This window comes from Mytilus californianus, unplaced genomic scaffold, assembly GCF_021869535.1.
Source record: "Mytilus californianus isolate M0D057914Y unplaced genomic scaffold, xbMytCali1.0.p SCAF_6, whole genome shotgun sequence".
Classification (NCBI taxonomy): Eukaryota; Metazoa; Mollusca; class Bivalvia; order Mytilida; family Mytilidae; genus Mytilus; species Mytilus californianus.
In genome coordinates this window covers 64,998,635-65,011,886 of record NW_026262712.1, presented here as the reverse complement: position 1 = coordinate 65,011,886, position 13,252 = coordinate 64,998,635, and the positions used below count along the sequence as shown (strand labels likewise).

Sequence of the window (13,252 nt, the reverse complement as noted above, 5' to 3'; positions counted from 1 at the left end):
TATACTGGTTACCAATGTAGATGACAAATTGGTGTCATTCATAACAACGAAACAGAATTCACATGATATATATGCGACCATTCTTGAATGAAATTAATATTACTTTAATATTACACTTTTTGAAACCATTTTTATCAATTTCCAATTTCCATTGTCTAAATTTATGTTTCATTGTTCATGTGTTGTTTCCGTATATTTTAGCCACTCGTCTTGAGCCTACCCATTTGATCCGATAACTCCCCATAAAGCAATCAAATTATATTTTCATTGCCATTCATAACTCTTAACAGACCAAATAACAGACCGGGTTTTATACATCCGACCCATTAACAGACCAGGTTTTTAATAAAAATTGATTAATATCACCAAAATACAGATTTTCGTGTAGATTTTTCACACAATGATATTAATATGGTTATCAAACATAATGCCTGTCTTTTTTCGATGTTCAAAATATTGCATGCAAGTAAATTCAGCCAAGTTGTCATTTTGTGTACATTTTGTGTGTGTAAAATGTGTATAAATTTATTGATGAGTAACCCGCCTTTTCATTTTATTGATTGTTTATCGAAGCTAGAAAAAAAAATTACACCACTGGATTCAGTACATTGAATTGTTTTGTCAGACATGAATAATTTTTATGATAAAAAATATATTTAAAAAGTTATACAATGAAACATACTGAACTTGCAAGTATTTTCTGAACTTTATTCTCACAAAACTACATGTCATAGCATAATTACAGAGAAAATATATATCTACAATTACATATATGTATATATAAGCATGCACATGTGTGAACAAACGTAACTTAACTTGGAGGACTGACTTTCACCTGTATTATTTTTATAAGCTTACATAATTTTTCTAAAATGATAGTATTGTCTGAATTAAATAAACCATTAAATTTGTATGTATTTGGATTTTTACAGCAATATTCAGATAAAAATTTCTTTCTCTCTACATCCAAAGATTTACAAGTCATGATGTAATGATATTCGTCACCAATACCACTTGAATCGCAGAGATGACAAAGTCTGTCGTTTCGTGACAAGCCTCGCCATCTTCCCGTCTCAATTGGTAACCGGTGACTTCCACATCTAAATTTGCAGTATACAAATAATAAATTATTAGGCAATATGTTGAGATAATTCTCAAATTTCAAATTAGTCTTAAAAATTCTATAACATATGCATTTAGGTAAGCTATCTATATGTGACAAACATAATTGTGTGAACTGATCTTTAAGTTTTTGTTCCACACTTTTTGATACCCATTTGTCAGCAAACTGCATATTCCAAATATTAGACATTCCACAATTATCTAAAACATTTTATTATATAAATCAATCATTTACTTTCAAAACCATAGTTATTTAAATTTATAAGTAATAATTTATAAAGAACATGAGAAGTTTTACACTCTTTACCGTTTATAATTCTGCCCCAAAAATTTATCATACGAACTTTTGCATAAAGAAGTATTGGGAATCTGCCTAGTTCAGCATAAACTATACAGTCTGGGGTTGATTGCTTTAAATGTAAAATGAGTTTGCAAAATTTTAGGTGCACCCGCTCTAATAAGTCAAAGTTTTCAAAACCCCAAATCTCTGACCCATATAACAAAATAGGTACAACAGCCTTATCAAAGAGATCTAGTTGACATTCAATAGATAAATTATTAATTCTACTCTTCTTCAAGATAGAATACATAGCCTTTATTCCTTGGTCTCTTAAATATTTTCTAGTTTGTAAAAATGAACCACTTTTTGAAAAAAATATTCCTAAATATTTATAATTTTTAACAATCTCAATTTCAGTATCATTAATAGAGAAATTCAAATTTTGTGGAATTCTACCATTAGCAAAAACAAGAACTTTTGTTTTATCAACATTTACCTTAAGTTGCCATTTGTTACAATATATGGCAAATTTGTTTAACATATTTTGTAATTCAGTGTTACTATCCGCTAATAAAACAGTGTCATCAGCATATAACAATAAGAAAATCTTCAGATACACATCTAGTTCATTTTCTAGGTCTGCACTTATTGACTGTAAACCTTTTGTATCTAATTCTTCTAAAAATGCTTGTAAATCATTCAGATATACAGAAAACAAAGCAGGAGATAAATTTTCACCTTCTCGATAACACCTGATTAACAGACTTTAGCCAACCCAATTAACAGACCAACCGCCGATATAGCCGCATACTCAATATAGATTAACCGACCAATCTCTCGGTTAGCCGAGTGACGGCCGTGTTAATTTGCCGCTGGAAGTCAAACAGCCATCCATCATCATCACATATTAAAAGAGTGTCTTCAATCATTCTACGTTTAGTCGTTAATTAAAAAGTTGTTGCAATTTAATAATTTTCTATTTTTAAGTTTACCTTTATGGCTTTACAATAAATTTTGTTGTTTGGTTTTGATAAACATTTTTTCAATTGTTATTACTTGCACCTTGGATGTATAAATACGCAGCCACGTCCGGACGAAATGAGAATCTTGAGACTCGTGCAGGGAGAGTGCCACACTTTCTGCACCCCTGTGAGGGGTCGTAGGTGCTATCTATTGTAAGACTCATTTTCTGCCATTATATTACATTCTCTTTTTCCATTGGCAGTCTAAATTTTAGCCCTTTTAGGGCGACCTTCTTGTCAGAACCTGCCTATTATTTTTGATCTAAATTTCGTGTAAAGGGTATGTATGACAACCGTATATTGGCTTCATAGTTGTCTTGAATTTTTGGCATCGTTTGAATGCTGTCTTATTGACAACCCGGTGTGTTTGATTGCATACAAAAAGTATATTCATTTGATGTAAATGCAGTTCTTTATAACACAATTAACTGTTAAAATAGAAGGCCAGGACTTCGTTAAAAAATCCTATGATAGAAATTCTCTCGCCAGAGAAGTCATCAAATAAAAGAGCATTTCGGGAAGACAGAGTGCTCACATGAGCGTGCCAATTTTGTCGATTATGATGAAGCATTGCATGGGTGTATATAGTTACAGGAATGCTATGTTTATTGTTTATTTTGTCAGATAAATGATATTACAAGTTTAGTTTACAGGAATTAAAAAGAAAACAGACTAGGAGACCACAAACATTATTGAATGTTATTGAAAATATGTCAAAATAATTCATAGATACACAGTCTTAGGTCAAAAGTGTTTCACCTATCCCAAATTCCCGTATTATTTAATACACATGAAATAACACACATGCATTTTTTTGTAAAACTTTGTCAAAAATTTATTTGAGTTCCGAATTTGAAACAAAAGTTTATCTCACAAATATGCACAGTCTTTTTTATGGTTATTATGAAATATTTTTATGACATATCATTACTGAGAAATCATCATTGTATACAAGTGTTTAAATTAAGTGTCATTTTTTCCTATATAGTCATATGATTATTTCATGCTGAAATTCATATTTGTCATTAAACAATGATTTCCCTAAAAATATTAAACATTTCATTATTATAGTCAGAATCTGCACACATTTCTGTATTTAACAGAAAAAATATCATTTAATTTGGGCAAGAAATATCTTCATTCGATTAAAAATGTTTTTATATGAAATAATAGGGGAATTTAAGATAGATGAATCGCTTTTGACCTTAGACTATGTTCCAGTCACCTAAACGATGTGACAGCTGCTGTTATGTTTACGATCTTAAAAACTCAGCATCAAAATGACAGTCGCTTTATTCATAGACTTTTATTAAATTTTCGTATTCTGAATATCCACAGGGGCTAAACCTCCAAGATTATTGCCTGAATATGGTGGTGGCTTTGCTGCGGTATGGATCGATGACGGTGGGTAACCAGTATTTGGCGGGTAGCTGGTATTTGGCGGGTATCCATTTGACGGTGGCTGGTAATAACTAGGGTAATTTGGTTGCTGTTCTAGGTGTGTGGTGTTTCCATCGTAATATGTTGGCTGTCCTGATAAAAATATAATTTGAAAGATTACAATAAACAATATAACATAAAAAACCAAGCAGCTATCATTGGTAATATCGGAGAAAGATTATAGATGATATCTTACATATTCAAATCGCGGCTAATTTTGATTCATTTTTATAATATTAGATACATGTAATAAAAAAAAAATGAATTACATTCACAGAAACCACAATCAGTTCAACTCTATATTTTTTCCTGGTATAAATGTAACATTTAAGAAATACTAATTGATTGGATTGTAGAATATTTTACACTGGAATCGATATCTAAACTACAATAAAAGTTTTAAAATAGTACCAGGTAAAACAGACTGTTTCGTATGAGAAAAGCTTCAGGTCTGTACATATTTGAAGGTTGAACAAGTATGTAATGTGCATGATTGAACCTCTTTCTGTATCTTCAATATTATATTAATGCAACATTTTATTGTGACAGAATTTTTAATTAAAATTACAATAATGTACTGTGCAGTGTATTTTCAACAAGGTATTGCATCAGTAATTTTAAAATTATGGTGGATGTCTTCCAAAGTGACAAGCAAGCGATCACAAGCACTAAGTCATGAACTGGCTATAAAGCCCTACTAGTATCTGTTAATGCATTTTTTTCACAAATAAAGTATGATTTTAGAATAACAAACCGATTTGAGATGCGTTAGTATAGGCTACAGTTGTACCGGATGTTGCTGTAGGCTGTATGATTCGACCATGTGATCCTGAAGACTTCGCGACTGACTTACAAATGACAACAATTATTGCAATTACAATTCCCAGAGCAAACAGACATCCGATCACTATACCAGCTATCACACCTGTACTTCTGTAAAACATGTTATTGATTTCATTAATATTTATAAATGTCGTATAATCCATTTGTAAAGAAGATGGTGATGTTTTTAGATTTATTTTTTTTCAATTTTTAAACATAAGGAGATTTGGTATGATTGCCATTGAGACAACTTTTGTTTCCAAAGTCAATTTTAATCAACCTGAGAAAAACATTGAATTGGCTTCGATTTCGTGACGACACCTTTATAAATCTAGTAATGTCATTTGAAGTTTTTCGAAATAACTCATCCTAGTTAAGATGAATGTATGTTAAACATGTAATTGGGAGGGCAGAGAATTCAGATGAAATTAAACTAAATTTGGTGAATCATGAATTGAAAGGTGGCCAGCTTTTGAAGGAAATTTCAAACTTTGTAAGTCAACTAATATTTTGGAAAAGAATTCCTACAAAAAATGGGTGTCAATTCAGTGTAAAATTTAGGTCAACGTGACAAATATTTAGAAGGAAAGTTTTAATCTTTCTTATAAATTAATATCTTGATATGACTCGGACACAAAAGGCTAATATTAGTCAGTGTAGAGGGATTTGGGTCAGGATGAGAAAAAAAACTAGTACATATCACTGGACCAAGAGCGTCTGAATGGTTTATTTCTGTTGTATCTAGCCTGCATTTCATGAAATCTTACAACCTATCTTAAATTGTAAAACTCTGACCAAGTCGGTTCGAAGTCAGAATAATGTGTCCAGGAAAGTATAATATATGTTTTGCTTAAAACCGTTCAATAAAGCACAGACCAATGCAGTTTTGAAGATCAATGAACATAATGAAAAATAAATGACTATACATAAATAATTTAGTTTTGGATGTAACACGTCTTCTGATTGGCTGAAAGTTTTTTGTCTATCAGCTCATAGACATAAGTTTGTCATGTGACCGTGACTTTATCAACGTATTTTTAATGATCTACACCTTAAAAATGGAATTTAGAATTAAACTATAAGACTGACTGTAATATTTTTTCTGTCTATTCGAAATAACCTAAAAGATGTATCTAGGCAGCAAAACATTCCAACGGTCGTCACGACCCATCTCAAAATATATGACTTAATACAATGACTTACACAACACTGACAGCATCATTATAGTAGTAGTAGTATGTATAGTAGTATACACAGGCATCGTGACCGTAGGTACCAGAGCAGTAGCCACTACAGTAGGTAGAATAGACATACGACCCGGAAGTCTTGTAGCATGTGTCTGCGAAAACTGTCATAGCTGTAAAATCAGATAGGTAAAACAACAATAAACGGTTACTTGGTATGATTTGAAAATTAATGTTCAATGTTGTATATTTATCGTAAAATCGGATTAATTTTGTTGTGAGCTTTTAGTTTTATCTATGTGAAAGTTTTTTTTGATTGATTGTCTGTACTCCTCATCTATCTCATTTTACGCTTTTACAAATTGACATGTTGAGAGATGGTAGCGTATACATGTAATTGAGGAAAGGATTGGTTGATTAATTGTCCAGTATTAAATATTGCAGGCAAATATTCATATTTAAAACAAGAACAAAGGAAGAATAAATCCAAAATATAGGTTCTGCAAATTGACCCGACCGGGACGAAGGGCGACAGACTCACTATATCTTTCAGATTCTATGTTGGATTGGGACAGAAATTGTGCCTTTTGACAAGAAACTCACGTAAGGAATATTTTGGGAAATCAAAAAATGAACATGAAATAATGACTGTTGACATGAAAATAAATAAATATCCAGGAGGGTAAGCGCAAGCAAACATGTTTAACTCCGCCACATTCTGTATGTGTCCCAAGTCAGAAGCCTGTAATTCAGTGGTTGTCGTTTGTTGGCATATCTGTTTTTCGTTTATTGTTTTGTACATAAATTAGGCCGTCTGTTTTCTCTTTTGAATGGTATTGATTTGTCATTCTGTGGTTTTTTATAGCTAACTATATATGCGGTATGGGTTTTGCTCGTTGTTGAGGCCGTACGGTGTTCTGTAGTTAACTTCTATGTCATTTTGTCTCTAGTGGAGAGTTGTCTCATTGGCAATCATATCAACTCAGTTTTTATATCAACTTAGTATTCTAACTGTATGCTAAATGATGGGTTTTCCGCACTTCTATAATAAAATAAAAATATAAATATTGTTTCAATGAAATCATCCTTAATCCTTTTCCAAATATACTTTGTCTACGTCGCCTAAACAGACTCATGATACGGGTTATGTTCCTCTCATATATTTTATGATGGTATGATACTAAAGCCCTAACGGGAGTAATTGTACTTGATTTTGATATGATGAAGACATAATCTTTCAATCAGTTTTATTGAGGTCTGGAGCTGGCATGTCAGTAACTGCTAGTAGTCCTTTGTTAATTTTTATATCATTGTCATTTTGCTTAGTTTCTTCTGTTACCTATTCTGACATCGGACTCGGGCTTCTTTTGAACTGAGTTTTAATGTGCTTATTGTTGTGTATTTGTTTATTCTACATTGGCTAGAAGTATAGGGGGAAGGTTGAGATCTCACTAAACATGTTTAACCCCGCCGCATTTTTGCGCCTGTCCCAAGTCAGGAGTCTCTGGCCTTTGTTAGTATTGTATGTTTTTTTTAATTTTAGTTCATTTATATGTTTTGGAGTTTAGTATGACGTCCATTTTTACTGAACTAGTACACATTTTTGTTTAGGGGCCAGCTGAAGCCCGCCTCCGGATGCGGGATTTTCTCGCTGTGTTGAAGACCCATTTGTGGCCTTCGGCTGTTTTCTGCTCTTCGGTCGGGTTGTTGTCTCTTTGACACATTCCCTATTTCCATTCTCAATTTTATTAATAATACTTGGTCTAAATATATCTATAATTCTCATCACCAAATACATAGTTATAGAGAAGACATGTATAACATCACATAAAGTGTATAAATATAAATACAATGTAGACACAAAAAGCAATTTCAATCTATTCAAGATGGCACAAGAGTAATGTTTTTGAGAATGGTAACTTCATTGTTACTAATTCAGGTCCGATTTAAAAAATCAGAAACACATGCAATATCTGAAACCATCAATCCAAGGTCACTTCTTATTTTAAAAAGGGTCTATTTACCTGTAGCAGCTAAAATACTCAATGCGTGGATCATTGTTATTCTTTTACAGTCCTTTTGCGATTGTAATCCGTTTAAGCATCAATTTTCAAATAGAGATCATAGGAACTTTCTTTTATTATTCTGGTATAAATAGAGTACTAAATAACATTTTGAATACATTGAGGTTACCAGAAATATCAAAACTTGATAATACTAATTAAATACTTAAAATTGTATAGGTATAAACCATTGACAACGTTTAAACAATACAATGTATATTAAAATAATAAAGCTAATTAATAACATATTCACAAAATTATATCGATTTAAAGATTTTATAATTTCCTTTTTAGTTGAAAAATGTACTTGCTATAACAATTGCTTATTAAATTTATGTTTTCAGTGTCCCCCCTCTTTCATATGGAAAGGAACATTGCCCGAGGGTATCATCAGCTCATACGGAAAGGAACATTGCCCGAGGGTATCATCAGCTCATATGGAAAGGAACATTGCCCGAGGGTATCATCAGCTCATATGGAAAGGAACATTGCCCGAGGGTATCATCAGCTAAGTAGTACTGACATTATCTATAAATACTCACCATAGATACCATCATTCAAATTTTGTACGGCAGACGCGCGTTTCGTCTACAAAAGACTCATCATTGACGCTCAAATAAAAAAGATTAAGGCCAGACAAAGTACAAAGTTGAAGAGCAATGAAGATCAAAAATTACGAAAGGTTCTGTCATTTACAGCTAAGGTAATCTATTCCTGGGTATTTCGAAATATTCTATTTTTTATTAACAGTTAGTTTACGATTATGACCATATCAATGATAATTCATGTCAACACAAAAGTGCTGACTACTGGGTCCTTTTTAAATTCTCCATTGATAATTATTAGTATGAGAAACTAAGCTTTCATCTCCCTCAGGCAATTTTACCTTAACCTTAGATGGATTTGGCTATTCTTTGTTTGTCCTTTTGGTCATTTGTTTGTCCTTTTGGTCATTTGTTTGGTCATTTGTTTGTTCTTTTGGTCATTTGTTTGTCCTTTTGGTAATAGAGGTCCTCAAGTATTCAAGTTTTTATAAATACTTTAGATTTCAAATAAAATTGAGAATTGAAATGGGGAATGTGTCAAAGAGACAACAACTCGACCAAAGGCCACACCAATGAGTCTTCAACACAGCGAGAAAATATCGCACCCGGGGCGGGCTTCAGCTGGTCCCTAAACAAATATGTGTACTAATTCAGTGAAAATGGACGTCACACTAAACTCCGAAACATATAAATGAACTAAAATTAAAAAAAAACATACAATACTAACAAAGGCCAGAGGCTCCTGACTTGGGAAAGGCGCAAAAATGCGGCGGGGTTAAACATGTTTTGTGAGATCTCAACCCTCCCTCTATACATCTAGCCAATGTAGAATAAAGAAACACATCGCAATACGCACAGTAAAACTCAGTTTAAAAGAAGTCCGAGTCCGATGTCAGAATAGGTAACAAAAGAAACTAAGCAAAATGACAATGATACATAAATTAACAAAGGACTACTAGCAGTTACTGACATGCCAGCTCCAAACCTCAATTAAACTGATCGAAAGATTATGTCTTCATCATATGAAAATCAAGCGCAATCCCTCCCGTTAGGGGTTAAGTATCATTCCATCATAAAATATATGAGAACATAACCCGTATGTTTGGATTTGACTGTTCTGTCATGATGAAGGTTAATCCAGAAAAGCGTTCGTACGCACCAAATTTCAGTGGTATTTTCATTTTCTAGCACTGGATCGATACCGCTGATGATGGACTGCTAGTCCCTGATGGTATCATCAGCTCAGTAGTCAGTGCTTCGGTACTGACATGATTTATAACATACCTTTGTTAGATTCTCTGTTGAAATGATCTGCATCTCTCACGGGCAAAGTTTACTTTTGGAGCCTGTTGTTCAGTGTTTGTCGTTTGCTGATGTGGTTCATAAGTGTTTCTCGTTTCTCGTTTTTTTTATATAGATTAGACCGTTGGTTTTCCTGTTTGAATTGTTTTACATCAGTCATTTTGGGGCCCTTTATAGCTTGCTATTCGGTGTGAGCCAAGGCTCCGTGTTGAAGGCCGTACTTTGACCTATAACTGTTTACTTTTTACACATTGTGACTTGGATGGAGAGTTGTCTCATTGGCACTCATACCACATCTTCTTATTTATATTTAGGGTGTATTTAGCTATTCTTTTAGTCCTTTGTTAGTCACATAGCAACTCCAGTTTTCAAGTATTTGTACATCCATGGATTTCAAATTTTGGGGTTTGAGCGTTCCTGATGAAGGTTAATCCAGAAAAACGCTTCAGACGCACAAAAATTATAAGGTATTATTTAAATTGTCTCTAGTATAAAAATTATAAGATGCGGTTTGATTGCAAATTAGACAACCCTCGAAATGACGTAGAAGTTAGCAACTATGGGTAACCGCAAGGCCTTTAACAATGAGCAAAACCCATACTTGTGTTAGTTTAAACTTTAAACATTGGTTAAAAATTGGCATGTAGAAAAGTGATACATGTACAATTCAGGATATACCTGCTTTCTATGAAGTTAAACTTAAGGTAAAATATTTAGAAAGCTGTGAAAATTGAAAAAAAATGGTTGAATAGATAGGGATTTTGAATTGGTGGCCTGACACCTACATTAGCAAGCCAACAGAACGTTTTATAGAGTTGGGAAATTAAATCTTTTTAATACAGAGATACGCTATTTCTAGTCTGGTCATATTTTTGCTGAAGCAGTAGCTTAATTTGAAATAATTTTTGAAGCAAGCTCAATTGAACGAACAGTTATGTTTACATGAAGCAGAAAATTATTTAACCAAACTATGAGGCACCCCTTTAAGAGCGAACTGTCTATATAACGCGTAATCAGACATCATTTCTATCATTTGAAAAATAGCTATATTCAAATAATATAACGTGTGTTGTTGGGTTGCTGTTTCATTGACATTAACTTCATGTTATATTTTATTGGTTTTGTAGTTTAGTCAGCATCGCATACCTTGGGGTCTGTATGGGATTAACAGAATAGAGAATAATGGGCCAAATAAAATCAAGAATATAGAAAATATGCAAAATAAAATCAAGAATACAGAAAATATGCAAAATAAAATACACAGCTGGTAATCTACACACGCAGAACAATTGGTTCTGCAATGAAAACCGTTAGAGGATTTTCCGGTTATGCTTGAGTGGAGTAATTGTCACCGCTTCAAAAGGTATGTACATTTCTAAATCGCAATTTTCTAATTCAACTGATTAAAATATTGAAAATCGGAGAATGCTATGCTGTGGTGAATACTTTAACGAAGAGACACATGTATCATTTACTGTTGTGCATGGAGTAAAACTCCTACAAAATCAATCGTCCCACGAGTAATTGCTGAAAAAAGTTACATTTAAATTTTGAGATGGTTCATTAACAGACCTTCAAGTTCAGATTTAGTTTTTTTTCTGTCAACGGGATTGAATGTCGTTTTGGGCGGCGTGTACGCTGTCCGAAGGTAAAGACGTCTTAATAAATCTAAAAACTGCCAATTTTCATTATTTCATGCGTGAGGCGATCGGTTCTGATTGAAGACATCGTGAATGCGTGAGGGGAAGTGCAAACATTTTTTTAATCTTTGGCCTTGTGACTTTTCTCGACTCAATAACTGTGATCAATGCTGATTAAAAAGCAAAAATTTTTCTATATACTTTAATAGATATTAACTGATAACTGATTCAATGAAATCAAACTAATTTAATTGTTTGTTCAATTTCAGGAGATGCCATTACAGTCTTAATACATGCACACGAGAAAAAAACATAGTCAATCATAAATCTAAACCACTTATATTTACGTTGTAGCCATTTCCATTTCCATTGTCAATTTATATTTAGTATGAACTTCAATAAAACTATGAAAGTTATATGCCTTTCTTTGAAGTGATTGTTGCATTTTTCGATATAAAGATATGATTGCACTTCCCCTCACGCATTCACGATGTCCTCAATCAAAACCGATCCCCTCACGCATGAAATGATGAAGATTGGCAGTTTTTAGATTTATGAAGACGTCTATCACCTTCGGACAGCGTACACGTCGCCCAAAACGACATTCAATCCCGTTGACAGAAAAAAAAACTAAATCTGAACTTATAGGTCTGTTAATAGAACCATCTCAAAATTTAAATGTAACTTTTTTCGGCAATTACTCGTGGGACGATTGATTTTGTAGGAGTTTTACTCCATGCACAACAGTAAATGATACATGTGTCTCTTCGTTAAAGTATTCACCACAGCATAGCATTCTCCAATTTTCAATATTTTGATCAGTTGAATTAGAAAATTGCGATTTAGAAATGTACATTCTTTTTGAAGCGGTGACAATTACTCCACTCAAGCATAACCGGAAAATCCTCTCACGGTTTTCATTGCAGAACCGATTGTTCTGCGTGTGTAGATTACCAGCCGTGAATAGGGAATAGAGAAAATAACAAAAAAAAAAAAAAAAGAAAAAAGAATAATGGGGTTCTTAAATATACAGAGTACAGACAAATGGTCTAAAGAAAACGATAATGACTACCCCACTGAGTGCCTCCTACATGGCGACGTTAAATGTAAAACCATGACAAACACAACGGAGATATGGTGAAACGTTTGCATGTAGTTTGGTCTTTTGCTAAACTGAAAGTTATTTTCTCTTCTTATGTTTATTCGATTTGTTTATCGATTTAAAAGAAAATGATATAATATATTGTTTTAAATTTTCTTGTAATTTTATACGTATATATCTATATACATATTTGTATGTATTTCAAAGGTGATTGTATCGATTTTATATAAATCTTATTAATTTTTCAAAATATTTTGTTATTATTTCCAAGCATTTTTATGGTATCTAGGTTTGTTTGAAACTTAAGTATCTTATACCATTCAGACAAGGTAGCTTTATAGGCAGTTTAAATCAACAACCATGCTGATGATGTGTGCTTTCGACTTCCTGATCATTTTCACAATAAGTTATGGTAAGTTTTCATAAACAATGTTTTGATGCATGTTGCTTTTCTGTGTCTTTAATGAAAATTTCATCACAAATTACTGGAAAATGATATTAATTAGAGAGACACATGTAACACCAATGTTAACCAGCTACTTTGGGCATGCGACAATCGATAAGCATTTTAACTACTTCGTTTCAAACAACTGCATGCTTGTGTGTTGTGTGAGTATGTGTATGTGTTAAAGATGGCGTTTCTTTGTCATTGACACACACTCCACATTCCTTCATTCAAATTGCAAATATCTGATAATCTTAAGTAAAATAAAATCTATTTATAGGTGTA

General features: G+C 32.8%; 1 protein-coding gene across 1 annotated transcript; it reads right to left on the bottom strand.

Moving 5' to 3' along the window:
- Positions 1 to 697: 697 nt before the first annotated feature.
- LOC127705497 (cysteine and tyrosine-rich protein 1-like) lies at positions 698 to 7,990 on the bottom strand. The gene is made up of 4 exons (XM_052209823.1): positions 7,895 to 7,990; positions 5,890 to 6,043; positions 4,619 to 4,797; positions 698 to 3,957 (listed from the first exon to the last, which is right to left on the bottom strand). Exons 1-4 carry the CDS (start codon positions 7,926 to 7,928, stop codon positions 3,734 to 3,736), a joined length of 591 nt encoding a protein of 196 aa, XP_052065783.1. The 5' UTR covers positions 7,929 to 7,990; the 3' UTR covers positions 698 to 3,733.
- Positions 7,991 to 13,252: the final 5,262 nt, after the last annotated feature.